Source organism: Primulina eburnea, chromosome 2, assembly GCF_022965805.1.
Source record: "Primulina eburnea isolate SZY01 chromosome 2, ASM2296580v1, whole genome shotgun sequence".
Lineage (NCBI taxonomy): Eukaryota > Viridiplantae > Streptophyta > Magnoliopsida > Lamiales > Gesneriaceae > Primulina > Primulina eburnea.
This window is the reverse complement of record NC_133102.1, coordinates 3571842-3592280: the sequence shown is the minus strand read 5'-3', so window position 1 is coordinate 3592280 and position 20439 is coordinate 3571842. Positions and strand designations below refer to the sequence as shown.

Genomic DNA, 20439 nt, shown 5'->3' with positions numbered 1-20439 from the left:
TTTATAGTTTTAAAAGAAATATCATACTTTGTAACCAAAACTACCAATATATGTAACCAAAACTTCAGAAGTAGGTAACTCGAACAATTTTATTTAAAAATCATTACATTCTCAATATTGAATTATCAACAGAGTACTAGAAAGAAATAATGTAAATCATGGTTCATCAAATCTGAGGGCTTGTCCACCATATGATCCAAACCTTAGTCGGATCCACTCCAACTGCCATCCACCTGTGTTTCGTTTCCATCCGCTCGACCCCGAATCATAACTGGAGCTAGTAGCTGAATCTTTTCCCGAACCAGCACCAGGTCTAATATTCTTTTCTATCCCTCCTCCACTTGAATTGTTATTGAATATATGTCTTGATTTCGAACTATTATTTTTTCCACCATCATTTAAATCACCGTCACATGATCGTCCTATATTATTACCACCACCACCACCTTTTGTCCACCTCCCCCACTTCCTCCGCCTCCTCCTCCTTCACCAAAGCCTCCACCACCACCACCTCCCCATCCTACTCCTCCACCACCCCATCCTTCTTGTCCACCTCCTCCACTTCCTCCATCTCCTCCTCCTTCACCAAAGCGACCTCCACCACCACCTCCCCATCCTACTCCTCCACCACCACCACCACCTTCTTGTCCACCTCCCCCACTTCCTCCACCACCTCCTCCTCCTCCACCAAAGCCTCCTCCACCGCCACCTCCCCATCCTACTCCTCCACCACCACCGCCAACACCACCTCCCCATCCTACTCCTACTCCACCACCAAAGCCTCCCCATCCTATTTGTCCCCCTCCACCAAAACCGCCTCCTCCTCCACCACCTTTATTACCATCATATTCAACATCCCCATTTTTCGAGCCAACTCCATGCACATAACCCAAACTCGGACCAAGCGTCGATCCCTCTTCCTTTGCCCCTACAATACCCTCCTCCTCTTTGCTGACAACCTTTCCAACTCTGCCTGCAAACACAAGGTCCACAAAGAGCATTATCAAGAAAGCAGCGCCCATCACTTTACAATATTGAGACATTTCCAAACTCATGAACCCAACAACCGAAACAATTCTAAAAAACAACAAGATTTTGTGCTATTTATATTGAAATAATATCGTAAAAAACAAATACAATCATCAAAATATAAGTCTCGCTTCACTCATATATTCAAGAGGACCAAACCAAGGTCCATATTTATAATAGTACCAAGCCCCAACTTTTCAAAGTTGCATGCCATGTTATTCTTAATGCGTTACATATATTTAAAGAGATACTAACTTTAGATCAGATTCACGATTTTTTTTAAGAAATTTATTAGATATTAATCAATATATGATAAAAAGTTGTTTAATAAATTTGAAGGATGGAGTGTGATCTAGCTTCATGCATGATCTAGTTACAATAAAGTTAATCTTCCACATTTTTGATCATGAGCTTTTAAACTTTTAAAAATGTTGAATTCATCTATATTACACTTGGCTTCTTGGAAAAGCATTGATGTGAGGCTTACATCATACAAGCTAGGTGGGAAATGAAACCATCAACTTTATTTTAAAATTTTCTCTCCAAAAAATATGTCAAATTAAATTTTAATCGTCATTTTAACTTTATTATATCGATCTGTATTTTCTATTTTTAGAAATTTATAAATTTCTTCTGTCAAACCCTGATCAATGAATCTACAAAATCATTCAAATTGTATATGATTAAATCCAGATATTGTAGACATTGCCCGATTTGATGAATTTCAAAAATAATTATTTCAAACTTTCTTAGACATTTCTCCATATTTATTTAAATATTCTTTAGAAAACATAATTGAAATGTATAATAATTATATATAGTTCTATACACTACAAGTAAGCCAATTGGACAAGCCATTTATAGTGTCATAGTAATAATTTAGGGCTGCAAACGAACCGAACATGTTCGCGAGTTTTTCGAGCCGGCTCGATAAATATTCGATTCGTATTCGACTATCGAATTTGAGCCGAACTCGAACACGTTCGAACTTTTTTCGAGCCGAACTCGAGCCCAAATTATTTTGTTCGATAGCTCGCGAATAGTTCGCGAGCCTTAATATTTTATTAATATAATATAATTATATATATATATATATATATATATATATATATATACATTTCGAATATTTCGAGCATTTCGAGCTTTCAAACCTTAATATCCGAGCAATAATTCGAATAGTTCACGAATATATTCGAATATTTCGAGCTGAACTCGAACTCGAACTTCATTTCGAGCCGAGCTCGAGCCCAAATATTTGAAATTATCGAACTTCGAATCGAGCTCGAACTCGAATATACCTATTTCGAGCCGAATTTGAGCCTGAATTTTTTACTATTATTCGGCTCGATTCGGTTCGTATGCACCCTAGTAATAATTAAGCCAGTTAACTAATTATAAGATTCTTATAAAAATAATTTGCTTATGTCACCATATTTATTTATTTAATAAAATAATAATAAAGGTGGGAAATGGATGGAGAAGACGACGTCGTTATAACTTTTCTGCTTTCCAAAACCCTAAGCCCGATCTATACTCCCGGAATCGTTGAGACGAGCGAAGAAAAAGCTCTCCTGCCAAAAGCCTCTGCGATGGCTGTAAGTCGCTCTCCGTATATTTCTTTTATCGCAAATACTATCAGTTTTGTGGTGCAATTGTTGTGTTACTCTCGGCGAAGAAGTGATGGAGGAAAGGAATTGGTAGTCTGGCCATTATGATTTGTAACTGTTTGTTGAAACAAAAGGATATCGTATTTTGGTTTGGTGTAACTTGAGGCCATTTACTTTGACGTGAATTCGGGATTTGTCATATGTAATGATTTCTTTAAATTTTTGGACAAATGGAGTTTTTTTATATCATACAAATGTTTAGAGTTGAGTTGCTATAGTTGTTAACAATGAACAACATTGCCAGTTTTTGAAAAAAAATATATATTTGACTTCTTCAGTACTCCTTACAAATTTTGTTTGTATACTATAGTAGAAACGGACCCAACAAAATATGTAGGATCTGTAACATGTGGTATCCCTGCTCTTCCACGGTCCACCGTATCAATTTATTTTTCAGTGAAAAGCATGCTGCTTATGGGAAATTGCCCAAATAATAGTCGAATATTTCAACATTGAGCTTGAAAACATGGTTCAGGCTTATGATCATACAATCACACTGTCTGCATTTTTTCTGTTTTATTACACCGAAAGGCGGAGACTTCTTTGGAAGTTTTGTTATCGGAAGTTTTGACGGTGTTGTGTTTACAGCAATTAGGTGTATATGCTTTAACTTGGACAAGTGACAATTGCTGCATTTTGAAACTTTTTTACTTTTTGCGCTTACAGACTGTTCCAGTTAATCCGAAGCCTTTCTTGAACAATTTGACTGGGAAGCCTGTAATGGTAAAACTAAAATGGGGCATGGAATACAAAGGTAATGAAGCGACTTGTGCTCTTAAGTTCTATGATTTGGTGGTGTATGGACATTTGCTGGTGCTATTGGTTTCCCATGATATGTTAATATCACGATCAAATTTTTGTTCTCTTTTGGTTTTTTTTCAGGTTTCCTCGTCTCCGTAGATTCATATATGAATTTGCAGGTACCAACTGAAAGTGTTTTAATACTATCACTTCAAGTTATGGCAAAATGCACTAGGACCATATTGTAATGACTATGATGAGGATAGTCATTGTGGAGATTGCTAATGCTTTTGATACTCATAACAACTTTCAAGGAGCATAAGAACTTTGAAAAATTATAACTAGAAGGGTAAAAATTGACAAGATTGTGATTGAAATAAATCAAGAAAGTGAATTGGAGTCTTTCCTCTTTAAATGGTTAAAACCAGTTCGATGCTGCTCCATGTCAGGCGTTTTATGATTATTGTTTTTGGCAGCTTGCAAATGCTGAAGAATACATTGATGGGCAATGCACTGGAAGTCTTGGGGAGATTTTAATTAGGTACTGAACCAGACAATTCTATTTTGGTTTTCTGAAGTTACCAACTACCTAACTAATATTTCATTCTATTGCTATCCTCAAATTACAGTCCCAAGTTCACAGAATCATTTATTTTTCAATCTGAAATTTATCCCTGATTGGCAGACCTATTTCATGTTAAATATCACTTAAATTTTTCTTGTTGCTTTCATTCTTTAGAAGACGTTTTTATTATTTGTGAATGTTCCTACTCGGAATGTGACCTCTCCATTAAAATGTGACCATAATGTATAGGAATTTCGTCATCTGGACCCGTCACGACACCATCGTGACACCGTCCTTATTTTGAATCTTATTTCCCAACCATTGAAGTGAAGTTGGTAACTTATTTTCAAAACTGTGAAGCCACAAAACATATTATGTTTACTCTTGATGAAGTTTGCTCCAGATTGTTTAAAAATTAGAACTACCCTACTTTAACTGATTTGTGAATTTAAGGTTGTACGAGAGACGTGCATATGTTGGAGGTTGACTTAAAAATCAGGGTTGTTTTTAACTTATAAGAAGTGATGATATAAATTTCCTCTTTTATTATGATTGCAACTTTATCTATGCTGAATTGCTGATTATACTATGGGCGCAACCTTTTTCACTGTTTGTTCCTACTAAGTAACTGTGTCTCATGTATATCGCATTTGCAGATGTAATAATGTTCTTTATCTTCGTGGGGTGCCAGAGGATGAAGAAATAGAAGAAGCAGACCGCGATTAGGTAGCTTCTGGAGCAATCGTATCACTGCTTTCCATTTCCTGTTTTCTGATGCATTTTTAGAACTGGGAATTTGCATCATTATAAGTATTTTAGATAAGATTTGTCGGATTTTGCAAAATGAATGCCCATCTCATCTTCATGTATGATATGTACAATGTCTCGGCAGACCTTAAAGGCTAGGTATGATTTTGAGGTTGTAAGGACTGAATCTTGGAATCAATCAGACTAGAACTTTTTATTTTTGGTCAATCTTAATTTAGTTCTATCCTTCACCTCAGGACTTTGATTGTGTTCCTATTACTACGATTCGATCAAACCTATATTTTTCAAAAGAAAAATGAGGGAACTTCGATGTTTTGTTTGGTTATGCTTATTTGAAAAAATATTAAGAAATCAAATGTATACTTTTTAAAAGGATAAAATCTACTACAATGTCCAAATTGTACAAGTTTTTACCTGTTGGTTCGGTAGACTTCAAAGTATATTACATTCTGTTAAACATAACCAAAGCTGAGACTGGAATTTATTATCCACGGTGATGGATTTCATCAATTACCAGGAGAATGATGCATTAAAATTTTGTAGATTTACAAATGTAACAAATAATATTTATTTCATTAGCATAAAATTTATATAGCTACATTTTTTGGTTACATGACCATAAATATAACAATCTATATATAGAGTTTTGACATAGTGAATAAATATCATGTACATAGTGGATATATATATATATATATCCACACTACAACGTTTGGACAAATTTTCATTTGATACCTAATTTGTATGTTTCCAAGAGATAATGGCTTACCGCATGTGGTTCTATTAATTTGATAAAATAATATATATATATGTGTGTGTGTGTGTGGTTCTATTAATTTGATAAATATATATGTGGTGTTCTTTGCAAAAGTATGCTCTACATATAATCCTTTAAAGATTATATGCAATCAGAAACTGGAGAACCTCAAATCTTTAAAGATCTTTAAATTCCTGCATTTAAATTCTTGTATTAAATCTGTCCTTAAATTCCGCTATATCTATATATAGTATCTATATATAAATATATATATATATATATATATATATATATATATATATATATATATATATATATAATATTATATGGCTGTAAACCGCTACTTATTTATTGTTTATTGCATTATAATATATCAGATAAATGGCTAACCGGCTACCGCAGGTTGTTCTCTTAATTGATAAAATAATTATATCATCTATTATAAATGATGCCACCCGGGTCGAACAGTCGAACAGTGGCGGTCGGGTGGGAACTCTACCGGGTAAGCTATCCAAACTACGGGAACGAAGAAATATGAGCTTAAGCCGGCGACACTGGACGGAAGATTCTTCGTTTGCTTTTGAAAGATCTGCCAATAAGAAAAAAACAACCACGCGAATGGGCGCCGGAAGGGGTCCCCGGCGTGGCCACTCCGATGCTTAAGTCAGCAGGATACTCAAGCAGTAAAACCAATGTAGCCAAGTGATGGCTGTGATATTGGTGTGCAATAAATGAGTGTGTTAAATGTTCATTAATATCTGAATGAAGGAATAAATGCAAAACCTGGTATTTATAGTGGAGGAAATAATGATGACCTCGTTTTTTGGGATGTGCGCATTAAATATAATAGGGCGGCTGATTATACCCTATTGTTCTGACATGTCAAATCATATATTAGTCATATCTCATCTGTCCAGTCACTCATTAATATTAACAGGTCGGTCGCGTGTATTTTATTAAGTCAACATCATTAAATGTCTCCCTCGCTTCGAGGTGTCAGAAGAGAAGTTATACCAGAACTCTGGTGCTATGTCCTGAATCAACCACTCGGGAGATGGGCTGTCCTGACCCGGGCATCGCTCATGGGCCTGACCCATGCGGTAGCCATTTCTCTCTTGGAAACATACAAACTAGGTATCAAATGAAAATTTGTCCAAACGTTGTAGTGTGGTGCTTCATAAATGATACGTGAAATAGCAATAAAATTTCACGTGAATCTTGTATCCCTTTGTTTCTTACAAACACATATATAAATCTATATTTTGACACAAAAAATTATACTTTAGAAAACAGACATTTTTCCAATACAATGAGGTTAAGAATACCGAGTAGATCTCTTATGAGACGGTCTCACAGATAAGAAGCTTTATCTGTGAGACGGGTTAACTCTACCGATATTCACAGTAAAAAGTAATACTCTTAGCATAAAAATTAATATTTTTTCATTGATGACCTGAAATAAGATATATATCTCACAAAATACAATCTATGAAACCATCTCACATAAATTTTTGCCAAAAAATATCATCTCATCCTTTGCTAAAACCGACAATTCTACCACTGAAAGGATGGGTCAGTGTATCTTACACCATTCTACAAATCTTAATAAAATGTGTGTTACATTTTTAAACATTTTATACTATTTTTATTTATTTTGAATATCATATTTAACTAAATGGGAATAAATTTGTATTTGAGTTTTTCTTTTCTTTTTCCCCCTTATCTGAGAAATGTCTTTTTTTTTATGTAATTAAATTTTAATAACACATTATGGTTAAAGAATATAATTAAATTTTTGGCTTATTTTTTATTTTCATCGTTTCAGTTTATTGTTTCTCCCGAACAAAAGCATTCCGGTTGCATATTTTCAAATAAAATCACAATTTTCGTTAATTTCCATTTTAAGATTTTGATTTGATGAGGTTAAAGAAAGATTTGAGAGATGAGATTTATTGACAAGTGTCATCACCTTAGCCTTATATCTTTCATGTCCTAATCTTTCTGTACACTGATCCTTCAACTTCACACTTCTATATCCGCTTGCATAGCAACAGTTAGTGGAACGAAACTCCGCCATCTACTATCTCTGCTGCCACAGTTTCAATGGCGGCGGTGGCAGAGTTGAACCCATCTTCTCCATGCAAAAGACCCGCCCTTTGCAGTTCTTTAAAGTGTTCTTACGCGTTAAGTCGTCATTACAATCGTCGTTCTCTTTTCCTCAGGCCAGCCCCCGTATCCCGCGGTTCCAAGATTTACTGCTCCGTAACTTCCAAGTAAGTTGCCGTGTTTTTATGTGTGTACGTGTATTTTCAAGAAAGTTAGTATTGTTTTCTTGGTTGGAGACTTGGAGTGGTGGTTTCTTGGGTGATTGATTATTTTTTATGATGGATTTTGTAGTGAAATTCAAGCACCGGTGGCTGTGAAGATTGATGACCCGAAGAAGAAAGCTGAATGTTATGGAGTCTTTTGTCTCACTTATGATCTCAAAGCTGTGAGTATTTTACATTTGATTTCGTTTTGCACTTGGGGATTTTCCAAAATTTCCCCCATAAAATAAAATATTCATAGTTTAGCTTTGAAGTTTAAACGATAAACTATATTATACTCTTTGGATAGTAATGTTTACATTTTATGAAATGTTCGTTTTCCGGTTAATGTTTTGTTTCTATCTCTTGTCATGTATTTTGGGAGAAAATTTCCTAAAATTCACAGACCAACTAAAAGTGAAATATGTTGTTGTCATAAAACGGATGAGAAAGAACCTTTTCATTTAAATTTCGGAAATGAAAAGCACTGATCTTGGTCTATTGCCCTTTAGGAAGAGGAAACCCAATCTTGGAAGAAACTGATAAATATCGCTGTCTCTGGTGCAGCGGGGATGATATCCAATCATCTTCTTTTCAGAGTAAGAGGTTTCTTCTCCATTATCATTCACAAGTGACAGTATGTCGAATTGAATTGAGGGCCAAATTGTGCATGGTTTTCCATGTGACTGCAATTTCTAATTTTAAGGTCCAAGAAAATTTATACTTGTTTTGTACTGGTGTATCAGCTTGCTTCTGGGGAGGTTTTTGGGCCAAATCAACCAATCGCATTAAAACTATTGGGATCCCAGCGTTCTATCCAAGCTCTTGAAGGTATGAGTGTTCCTATTCCGATTACATTAATGGCTTCTCTGCTACCAATAAGTGCACTGTCTGATATTAACAATTGGGTCTTCTGAAAAAGCTCGGTTCCAGATTTGATTGATCTTAATTAACCATGCTGGTTCCTCTTTAAATTTATGATAGATTTGATTCCCTTAAGCTTTAGCTAGATTTGTTTGCAAGCTGTACTTGAAAAGTTTGAACTCTACTTGACATTTCAGGAGTTGCAATGGAACTAGAGGACTCTTTGTTTCCTTTGTTGAGGGAAGTGAGCATCGGCATTGATCCATATGAGGTGTTCCAAGATGCAGAATGGGCACTTCTGATTGGAGCGAAGCCTCGTGGCCCTGGAATGGAACGAGCCGGCTTACTAGACATAAATGGGCAGATTTTTGCTGAACAGGTGCCATTTTCTTGAAATAACATACAGTTATGGATGATTAATTTCATTGTATTTTCTTGGAGTGACTTCCTGAATTTCATATCAAGCAACATTTATATTCTTACCTTTTATTGCAGGGAAAAGCCCTTAATGCTGTCGCATCCCGTAATGTACAAGTGATTGTCGTGGGAAACCCTTGTAATACTAAGTAATTTTATATTTCTCGTGTGCTCGTTTCATTGTTCTTCATTTTATTTTGCTCTTTTACTGATATTATTGTTATTTTCTTTTCTAAAGTGCGTTGATTTGTTTGAAGAATGCACCAAATATTCCTGCAAAAAATTTCCACGCCCTGACTAGATTAGATGAAAATCGAGCAAAATGCCAGGTACGCAAAAACTATCAACATATTCATTCTTCGAGAAAATATGATAGAGCTAACGACGATATAAATCATAATTCTTTTTTCTAAACCTGGACCTCTAGTCTTGATGCTTTTGTTTCATATTGCTGGGATGCATTTTTTATGCTTTTCAAAATATGACATTCTTTTTCATGGTTTATACAGCTCGCCTTGAAGGCAGGAGTCTTTTACGACAAAGTTTCTAATGTTACCATATGGGGAAACCACTCAACAACGCAGGTCATTCATCAGATTTTACGTTAAGCTCGTTATGTTTAAAGATTTTGTTGTTTTTTATATCAAAATTATTCTTTATATTGAATCAGGTTCCCGACTTTTTAAATGCTAAAATAGATGGTTTGCCTGTGAAAGAGGTTGTTAAAGATACGAAGTGGTTGGAAGAAGAATTCACTGAGAAGGTTCAAAAGGTTAGATGTATAAGCTTAGGTTTATGTGAAAGGGTAAAATGCATTCAAACACAGCAATAATAACAGGTCTGCTTTGAAATTGATTTTTCAGAGAGGTGGTGTACTCATTCAGAAATGGGGAAGGTCCTCGGCTGCATCCACTTCCGTTTCAATTTTAGATGCAATAAGATCTCTTGTAACTCCTACTCCTGAAGGGGATTGGTTCTCATCTGGAGTAAGTTGTTGGATTCTTGATCACTTTAGAGTCTATGGAAGTGTGTTGATAAAAATAATCCATAACAAACAAACTGATGAACACATGAACGCTTTAATAAATTATATGTTACATCCCAATCTGCATAAGTGAGATTCTACATAGTGGATTCTACTTCCAACTATTTATCATGCGTCCTTACTCCTTACTGTACAAAATTGATTAACCCAAGACGCCAGTAGAATTAAGTGCAATTTTATAGAGCCACTAACTCATGCTCCAGACCACATTTAGTGGGGATATTATTATTTGCTTCGAAACGAGCTTCTATATTTATATCTTGCATATTACACAAGCAATATCTAAGAAATAGAGGGATTGCATTTTAAGTTCACTTTACAATGAAAACTTATTTTGTTTTCGGTTGAGAGGATGAGTACTCTCTGATTCCATTTTAGCTTATAAATAGACTTTAAATGTATGGTTGCTCCATTATTGGAGACATATAACTATATCATATTGAATTTCATGCTGGTTGGACTTTGATATTGTGTATCCTATGGAAAAAAAATTAGGTGTATACTACCGGAAATCCTTACAGTATAGCAGAGGATATTGTTTTCAGCATGCCATGCAGATCAAAAGTAAGTTTTTTGCTTAAGTTTTTTCTTCCACATCATTTAATATGATTTTCTTTTCTTGTGGTTTTGCTTCATTTAATCTAATTTTTATGTTCTCAGGGAGATGGTGATTATGAACTAGTCAAAGATGTAGTATTTGATGACTACCTTTGGAGTCGAATCAAGAAGGTATTTTTGTATGCCCGTACAATTTCTCCAGACACCCTTGTCACACAACAAAATTAGTTCTCTTCAATATACAACGGGTATGTTTTGTTATTTGTAGACAGAAGCTGAACTTCTTGCTGAGAAGAAATGCGTAGCCCATCTCACCGGAGAGGTGATTGTCCCGGAATTTAATTATTTCGCTCAACTTTTCTATTTTTTTGTTATTCTGTCAGTTAGATTCTCACCAATATTTCTTCATAAAAAGCTTGGTCCTTGCGTGTCTATTGGCGCTCCACAAAGTTTTAAAATTCTTGGCTTGGTAGCACTAGAGAGAACGTTCTGATATTCTCGGTACCGTATCCTGGAAATTTGCATCGATGTATGTCTTTTTTTCAGGGTGTTGCTGTGTGTGATCTTCCTGGAGACACGATGCTTCCTGGAGAAATGTAAAACCGAAGGGAGGCTAGTTGCACATGCGGATAGATAGCCCATTGTCCCAAGCTTCCTACAGTCACTAGAAAAAGATGATGTAGATACGTATATATTCAAAAATTGGGGTAGTTTGGATCCCATTCATCAAGTTTTGAACTCATTTTCCGCTGCTGAGTTTTTATGCCTCAGCATTCGATGCGCAGCACCTCCTGTACTCATGTATCTTTCGACTTGGTACTGTCTTCTGATGTTTGTACTTTGTAGTCTATAATTTGCTTGATATATAAAATATGTGAATTTTATTTTGTCACTCTTTAATTATTGAGTGTTATTGAATAACATTTTTCCTGATGTGTTCATTCAGTTTCACATTCGTAACAGTGCATAGCTGCCGCAAATTTCCCTCAGTTTTTATGAATAGCCTCCACAGAAACGATGTTAAAAAATAAAAGATGAACCATGAAAAAAATTTGCGAATTTCCAACACAAACCGACACATTTGTTCATTTTTATGGTATATTATAAACATTAAACCTGGCTTTGTCGGCATCCGCGCCACTTTTAACAAAGAAAAACAAATCAAAATAAAGAATCATACGATTATACACGTTAAAAGCAAGAATCCCTCCCACTGCAATAACATCAATGAAATCCCAACAGTATCATTAGTATAATCAGATTTGACGGAATTCTCTATAGCAGATAAGCGGACTGCTCAAAGTCTAAAATCCCTACACGTCCTACCAGCTATTTTTCATCCAATATCGGCCCAAAATAATTGTGCAAATCTTATAATTAAATAGAGTAGAACACTCGGAGACTTTAATTGGCACATATATGTGCTCCGAGTTTAAAGCTCATGGAGAGAACTAAGACAAACACAAAGACGAAATACAACAAATCCCTGGTGATAGCTGAGACAGTCTTCCCTGGATGTATGCTTACGCGAGATTCCAAGTTGGCAGAACCATCTTCACCACGTGAAACCCCAAATGAAAGAATAATGTTCAGGTTCTCATGCTTTCCAGAAGGTGGAAAAGTTCCATTGTTGCCTACTGTCAAATTCCTTAGCTCAATCATGCCAGCAGTGAAATGCACAGAAGTGGAAGATTGGGGCACGGAATTGAAATGCATGGTCGCATTCTTCAGAGGGAATTCTTCAGCAAATGCTGGTGGTGCATGGATGTTGCCCAGCATTTGACTTGCCTGTTTGATGAAGGGATACTTAAAATCTGCAGGGGAAGAAGGTAAACCTAATTTAGATTAGACAAACAAAATTTGCACTATTTTAGGGCTCTAGGGAAATACAAAGCAAAATGTAGGTGTCCTTTTAATTACCTGATTGATATTTTGCCGACTCTTGGGTACGTGATGGAGAAGCAGAATAATTATTACCATCGTCAACAATCTGTCCACTTGGCATAATATCTTGCTTTGTTCCTTCATTGGGTTCCTGGCATGAAAGAACGAGTTGGAGTGATGCATTTCAAGTGACATCGGAAACATAACAAATTAAAAAATAAAATAGAAACAATAAACAACCACCTTCTGACAAAGGGACGTGTGAACAGCACCCTCACTTCCAAGTATTGCTGAAGGATCAGGAGCGAATCTCTCAGAATAGTTCTCACTCGCATCAAAGTATGTAAGGTACTCCTCAAACATGTCAAAAGTAGAAGCATTCGCTTCAACGGGATTGGAGAGATCATTAGCTTCAATGAAACCTTCATCTCCAAATGGAAGATAATCAGTAGAATCCAGAAATGGTTCGTCAAGTAAGAAATCCACATCCTCAGAATTCCCAGATTTGCTGGATTCACCAATGTATTCATGCTTGACTAAATTTCCGTTCATATCATAAGGAATAGGCAGAACATATAAGTTTGTATCATCCAACTGCTCTGGTCCATAGCATGGTTTAGCACAATCCAGGAGCTTTTGGGTGTTTTTGGTGTCACTGACTAATTCTGGTGTTTCACCACCAAGACTGCCGAGCTTTTGGGTGTTTTTGGTGTCAGTGACTAATTCTGGTGTTTCAGCACCAAGACTGCCATCAGCAGATTGGAAGTTCAACTGAGGGTGAGTAATATCCGATGAAACATCTGATCCAAGAATCTGGAAAACAGAAATATTAGCAAATAATTTTTGTGAAACAGACATCATCATGGGAGAACATCTAAGAAGTCGATATGAAGTCATTTATCTCAATATCTTGAAGGGTGCGCAAATGCCATCCCGGAAATATTCACTATAAATTGAGGAAAGATATATTGCTATAAGTCTTTGAACAATGCTATTTATCAATTTATTTTTCAAGTCCCCGAGAAAACCTTGTGAATCCCCAATAGCATTAAAATAGCAAAACCAGTCATTCTTTTCAAAGTTACATATTACAGAAAGATTGCAAACATTGTGTCTCACGTAATTCCCGCCCAGACAAGCATAATTAACCGGCTTTAATCTGAGAAAACACAATCATGGTACAAGGACAAACCTGCTCAAGGTAATTCCCGTCCAGATATGCATCATCGCCAAAGTCCTCTTCCTCCAAAACTTCCATTTTGGGAACTGGTTCCAACTCATCATTCTCCCATTCCTCATCCAAAAATGGTGCCCCGTACTGTTCACCATTCTTGGGCCCTGAACCACTTTTCTGAAAGACTCGGCAGAGCACAAATGCATCCTTTCAACAAGTAAGTGAACAGATCAATAAATTGTAAGCATTATCCATAACAACAATCATTAATTTTTCAAAAAAGATACAAATTATCATTCAAAAAAATATATTTCTTCCCAAATTCTATTAATAATTTCGCTTGCTACAGCACCAACATACCCATAAATCAATTATTTTTCCCAAAAGACCAGTACCAAGTTATGATTCTTAAGGTTTCAGGTATATTTAACATATACATTCCGTCGAACAAAAAACCTGTCCTGCACAATAGTAAATAATTTTAAAACGAAATCAAGCTATCCCACCTGAGATATTCCAGCTCCCTCCAATTCTAGGTCAGTAAGCCTGTACTCATGCATAACCCAGTTGCTCCTCTGACCTTTTGGAGCACGACCATTATGATAAACAAGAGTTTTCTTCATGCCCACAATATGTTTTCTATGGTAAACTTCCCTGTCCTTTCCGGTCGTTTTCCAGTACCCTTTTTCAGTTGCTCTGTTTGTCCTTGCTCCATTACCATATTTCCTATCCAGCATACTGAAGAAATACCACTCCAGATCTCTAGTCTTCAGCCTTGACATGCCTAACAACCAGGCCAATAGCTACAGTCAAGTTCATCTCAAACTTGGATAATATAGCGGGGGGAAAGGACTAACAGCCTTGAGCTAGAGGAAAAAAACAATCCATATTGGTCATTGATGTAATATGGTTAATCATGCATAACCATAACAAGGAGTTGTAATGTCGAGTATCCCATTTTCGTAAACTAAATCCAGTAATTTCAGTCATAATATCCAAATGCATCTGCTAATACATCCGTACCAGCTAGGTAGATATTAAAATAAGAGAAGTTCGTTATATATCTAGATGATAATAGAAGTTATGACATAAAATTAAAATGCAACTCGAAGAATTCATACACAAAGCATGGATAAATTCAGAACAGCTAAGTTCAACATTCACCCACTGGGAGCGGAGAAATGTTGGTTTCTCCATTCTAAAAAATAATCGTTTTTTAGTTGAAGAACATTTTTGTGCAACGTGAGCAAAGCATGCTTAAACGTGGACACAAACAAAACCTTGCAAAATAAACCCACAAATTTCTATAAAACCATGGAATCACTGTATATCTAAATAAAAAATTCCATCACTATAACAATTCGTAGTCAAATATCAGAAAACAAAAATTGATGAGGAACGATCCATGCTTGCTATTAACAAACTGAATAATCCATTGTCACTGCATTAAACTCTAAAAATTGGTGGACAGCAAATCCACAGAAAACCCTTACTTCATCGGATCGCCTACACAAAGAAAGAAATGTTCATAATCAACCAAGTTACTCCACCCCAAAAAAATAACATGTAAAGCAAAAAACATCGCAAATAATAAAACGAAAATCAGCCCATCCACGCAATCAAGGGTTTCTAAAGGGCAGTACTTGGAAGATCCCACGGCTCGGTCTTGTAGATATCGATCTCAGCAATCGCGTCCGATTGAAATGTTTTCCCGCAGACTTTCCGCCTCAAATAATACCGCACCAATTCTTCATCCGTCGGATGGAATCGGAAGCCCGGCGCCAGCGTATTCGTAGACGCAGATGATTTTTTCTTGCCTGACGATTCCATTTCCACAATGAAAATTGATCGATTCGGTCTGATACTACAAAATAACTTTGAATTTCAGGAAAGCGGAGAGCTCGGGTTTAATCCAATATGACAGCTGCCATTTTCTAGGAGCGGAGACGCAGAGTTAGGTCAAATAAATAGTGCACATTCTCAATTAAATCTTTTACGATTCATCCCAAAAGTTAGACCGAACATCATCCAATTTTACATATATAATTTTTAAATCGAACTGATGTAAAACATTTATTTCATCATAATATATGTAAATAAATAACTAGAACCTAAAATTTACAATATCATATTATCCATGAAGAAGTTTAGATATTAGAACGAGTTTGACCGCTGATACTAGGTTAATACGATACAAATACAACTAATTTTTCAAAGACAAAAATTTGTATGACACGGTCTCATATGTCGTATTTGTGAGACGGATCTTTTATTTGGGCCACCCATTAAAAAGTATTATTTTTTATGATAAGAGTATTATTTTTTATTGTGAATATGAGTAGGGTTGACCCGTCTTACAGATTATGATCTGTGAAACGGTCTCACATGAGACCCACTCTTTTTCAAATAAACATTAATTCGTTCAATAAGTTCTCAACAACATATTTGTCTGGGCAAAAACTTGTGTGAGACGGTCCCACGGATTTTATTTGTGAGACAGATCTCTTATTTGGGTCACCCATTAAAAATATTACTTTATAAGCTAAGAGTATTATTTTTTATTGTGAATATGGGTAGGGTTGACCCGTCTCACAGATAATGATCTGTGAGACGGTCTCACATGAGATTCACTCATTTGTCTTTGTGTTAAGTATCTGTCAAACTATTTTTATTTTATTTTTTTGCGATTCCCTTATTCTCACAAAAAAAAAAAGTTTATGCACTCATTGGTACAAATTATTTTCTTTGATGAAATTCAGTACAAAAATATAGTACTATTATATGATAGGTAAGTACAAAATGTTTCAAATCCTATATTAATATATGATTTTTTAGTACTCGAACATATATAAAAACTATCGATATTAATTACACGTTATTCTCAAAGAAAATACAAGGGCAATAAAAATATGGTAATAATATATGATATTCGAGTACATACTGTTTCATATCTAATACTAATATATGATTTTTGAGTACTCACACGTGTATAACAAGTATTTGTATTAATGCTCGTGTTTTTCTGGATGAAAAAATCGGTACAAAACATTAAAAATATATGATATTTCAATATCAATTTTTTTCAAATATAATATTAATATATGATATTTGAATACACAAACCAGTATAACACATGTTTATATTAATATAATTATTTCAATTTTATACTCAAAATTTTATCTTTTATACCGGATCTAAATCAATTAATACTCAAATATCATAAAATAAATATAGATTTTCAATTTTTTTATCGAAATTTATCCGAAAAATACATGTATAGTTATAGAGTACATAAAAAAAATTTAGTGTGTGTGAATGATAAGTGCAAGAACTGCACATATTTTATACGAGAATCCATTTGAATTATGTTAGTCTCGAACGGAATTATGCTGGTTTTTGATTTTTTTTTGTCGTGCAGGATATAAACCACTGATAACGATTAGGAGCATTTTTTTATGACGAACGGTTGATGAACTAGAGCCGCATTGATACATGACAAACAGAAGAGGTGCGCGCATAGATAAGCACGCCAGAAAGGCGCACGCGGCCGCGCAACACAACGGTGTAGGTGCGTGCGGCCACTCCAGTTCACGCGCAGCCGCGGGCAACACGAACACACACATTCCAGAAGCATGCGCGCGGCAGCACCAGAAAACGCGCAACCGTGCGCAAGGGGTGTGCGGAAACAGACTTAGGGCTGCCGATCATGTATAAAAGAAAATGGAAAGAAACCTACAACACACACACAACCGTTTTGGAGGAAAAGGCAGCGAGAAACGAGAGAAAACACTGGAACGAAGAACCAGAGCGCAAAGATCGATCACGAAGACGAACAACGATGAATCTGGGGATAGAGACGCCACTTCTGATTTGTCATATTAATATAATATTTCGTCTTTAATTTCTTGTGTTACGATGTCTAAACCTTCGAACATGTTTTGTTTTTGTTTAGATTTCGCTATGAACTAATTTTTCTTTCTAGATGATGATGCAGCTTCGTTGATACGATAATTTGACTCGGTTGTTTATGTGATTGAATTCATTTTGGTTTAATTGTGTTTATTTATTTTTAAGCGCTTGCAATTTACTGGCCATAAATTGTTTTTTTTTTTGTCTGATTAATTCTACAACTCGGGAGATAGACTCTGATTATAGATCATTAGAGACACATCGTTGAATGTTTGTATCGTTCGGAATGTGTATAACTTTAGCGAGGTGTAGGTAAAATCATCGTTTGTATTTATCATTTAAATTTAGATTATTATTAGGAATGTTTCAATCGAAACTTGAATGATACAAACTATTCGTTACTTGAAAAATGAGGAATAAAATAATTAAGTGTTATTGGTCATTAAATTAGGGGTGGGCACGGGTCGGGTTTTTCGGGTTTCGGGTAGTTCGGGTCGGGTACCCGATTTTTTCGGGTAGCATTTTCATTACCCGAACCCGACCCGATTCTGGACACTACCCGCTTTTCGGGTACCCGATAAAGTCGGGTTCGGGTAGGGGTCGGGTTCGGGTTTTTTTTTTTTTTTTTGATAAAATAACATTTTATCATTTTGTGTCTACCAAATAATATATGACGAGAAAACAAGCTTATCAAAATAATATTGTCTCGTGAATGTCTACAAAAGTTAAACACAAAAATATTTATCTCAAAACATAGAATGAGTATTATAATTAACAAATCTTTAAATCGAGCATAAACTATTTAGATGCATATATAAGAAATTAACAAGTCTAATCTTGAAAATTCAACTTAGATATTCACCAAAAAAATCAGAATCAACTTCTTGTTTGACTTTCAAAATATCTTCTGGAATATTTCATCACCTATATAAAAAGATGTAAATTTATTAACAAAAAAATGAACATCATAAACCAAAAAATAAAGTGCACCAATAATTCATGTTTTTCATCAATGCAGGAAACAAACCTGAGAAAAATAAAATCCAAGAAAATAATCAAGAATAATCAAATAAACTGAGAAAAATAAAATGCAATAAAGTGTACCAATAATTCAAGAATAATCAAACATTAATAATAGATATATCAACACCCAATTTTGTCATTTATAAGCCCACTGCCCATATGTATTTTTTAAAAACAATCGGGTACCCGATCGGGTAATTCGGGTACCAATTCAATATCTGAACCCGACCCGACTAAAATATAGTCGGGTTTGGGTAATACCCGACCCGACTATTTACCCTATTTTACCCGAAAGTTGCACCCGATCGGATTTCGGGTCGGGTAGAACCCGAAAAACCCGACCCGATTGCCCACCCCTACATTAAATAATTGAAATTCATTAATATAAATATAATCGAGAATAATTATCGTGAAAACTATGTGAAATCACTCCTCTAAATATTTTATCTCATTGATATTTTTTCTCAATTCGGTGATTAGCTTAATATTTATTTGCAATTAATTCAATTTTCAGTGAACCAAACCTTTTATCGATTTATCTTAATAAAGTCGTGGCTATCTTAATTACAAACACTGGTATACATTTATTAATACACTCATTTTGGGAACGATACTTTACTCTTATATATTAAAACTTAACAATCGTACGCTTGTAAACAAAAAAAATACACAACAATGAATTAGTGACCGCAGAAAAAAATTGGTATGGATTAAATAGAAATACAATTATGTGGATGGGTTTATGGTGACGGAAGTGCCTTCGTCAGCTCCAATGTGTACCATACTAGCAAGGATAAAAGTTCTATTTTATCTGTTGAGGAAGAAGATTCTAGCTACCCATAAACATTTTTATTTTTTTATTCTTTTGGATATTAACATCACTTTTGGATTATGGGGTCGAACAACATTATGGATACTATATTTTTTTAAATAATATTAACATTCATAAATTCACGTTGAAACTTACGAATTTTTTAAATAATTTTTTTTAAAGAAATAGTAATTTCATTAAAATAGGTAGAAAGTTAAGTTTAAAATAGGTAAAATAGGCAATATATGTTCTCTTAAATAATCATTTTGATCTTTATTAATTTTTTATTTGATTAATTATATATCATGTACTACAGTGTTCTTACGTAAATTTTTTTTTCACGAGATAAAATCTCATGGAAAAAACTTGTGTGAGACGATCTCACATATCGTATTTTGTGAGACAGATCTTTTATTTGGGTAATCCATGAAAAAATATTAATTTTTATGTCAAGAGTATTACTTTTTATTATGAATATCGATAGGGTTGACAAGTCTCATAGATAAAAATTGGTGAGATCGTCTCACAAGAGACCTACTCAAATATCATATATTGCGTGCAATGTTTAGTTATATTACATAGGCAAATCGCAACCCCATTGTATCAACTTTTTAATATCATCACGCACATTTTTTAATTTATGATGTTAAAATATACTACAAAAATCAAATTTATTAGAAAATAAATCCGAACAATACCTTGTTAATTAAAATATGTGGTTTAAAAAATAGAGATGTAGAATAAGGACGGACTGAGTTGAGTCGATTTAGAATAAAAAAAAAGAAAAATATGATCTAGTGCGAGACCTTTTCCCCCAACTTTTTAGCTCATTTCAAATAATTTTGGAGTCATTCAAACTCGAGAGTTTCCGAAAATTATATATGATTAAGGCAAAACTTATGTGAGACGGTCTCACGGATC

At 34.9% G+C, this 20439-nt stretch overlaps 3 protein-coding genes across 5 annotated transcripts; 2 read left to right on the top strand and 1 right to left on the bottom strand.

The window, feature by feature from the left end:
- The first annotated feature begins 2491 nt into the window (after positions 1 to 2491).
- LOC140824491 (probable small nuclear ribonucleoprotein F) lies at positions 2492 to 5000 on the top strand. The gene is made up of 5 exons (XM_073186074.1): positions 2492 to 2624; positions 3363 to 3450; positions 3579 to 3616; positions 3914 to 3978; positions 4659 to 5000. The coding sequence occupies exons 1-5, from the start codon at positions 2499 to 2501 to the stop codon at positions 4726 to 4728; spliced, it is 387 nt and encodes a 128-aa protein (XP_073042175.1). The 5' UTR covers positions 2492 to 2498; the 3' UTR covers positions 4729 to 5000.
- Positions 5001 to 7529: 2529 nt separating this feature from the next.
- LOC140820575 (malate dehydrogenase [NADP], chloroplastic-like) lies at positions 7530 to 11604 on the top strand. 2 transcript variants are annotated; one of them, XM_073180874.1, is made up of 14 exons: positions 7532 to 7800; positions 7925 to 8018; positions 8346 to 8432; positions 8580 to 8664; positions 8895 to 9076; positions 9193 to 9263; positions 9353 to 9443; positions 9624 to 9698; positions 9785 to 9886; positions 9978 to 10100; positions 10655 to 10723; positions 10820 to 10888; positions 10986 to 11039; positions 11264 to 11604. In XM_073180874.1, the coding sequence occupies exons 1-14, from the start codon at positions 7631 to 7633 to the stop codon at positions 11315 to 11317; spliced, it is 1326 nt and encodes a 441-aa protein (XP_073036975.1). In that variant the 5' UTR covers positions 7532 to 7630; the 3' UTR covers positions 11318 to 11604. The 2 variants fall into 2 exon arrangements, with proteins under 2 accessions (XP_073036977.1, XP_073036975.1); XM_073180876.1 differs by lacking the exon at positions 8346 to 8432 and having other exon boundaries at positions 7530 to 7800.
- Positions 11605 to 11941: 337 nt separating this feature from the next.
- On the bottom strand, positions 11942 to 15769 carry LOC140820561 (NAC domain-containing protein 53-like). Of its 2 annotated transcripts, XM_073180864.1 has the most exons (7): positions 15419 to 15769; positions 14282 to 14559; positions 13794 to 13982; positions 13352 to 13414; positions 12845 to 13291; positions 12638 to 12752; positions 11942 to 12531 (listed from the first exon to the last, which is right to left on the bottom strand). In XM_073180864.1, exons 1-7 carry the CDS (start codon positions 15603 to 15605, stop codon positions 12122 to 12124), a joined length of 1689 nt encoding a protein of 562 aa, XP_073036965.1. In that variant the 5' UTR covers positions 15606 to 15769; the 3' UTR covers positions 11942 to 12121. The 2 variants fall into 2 exon arrangements, with proteins under 2 accessions (XP_073036965.1, XP_073036956.1); XM_073180855.1 differs by having other exon boundaries at positions 12845 to 13414; positions 15419 to 15768.
- Positions 15770 to 20439: the final 4670 nt, after the last annotated feature.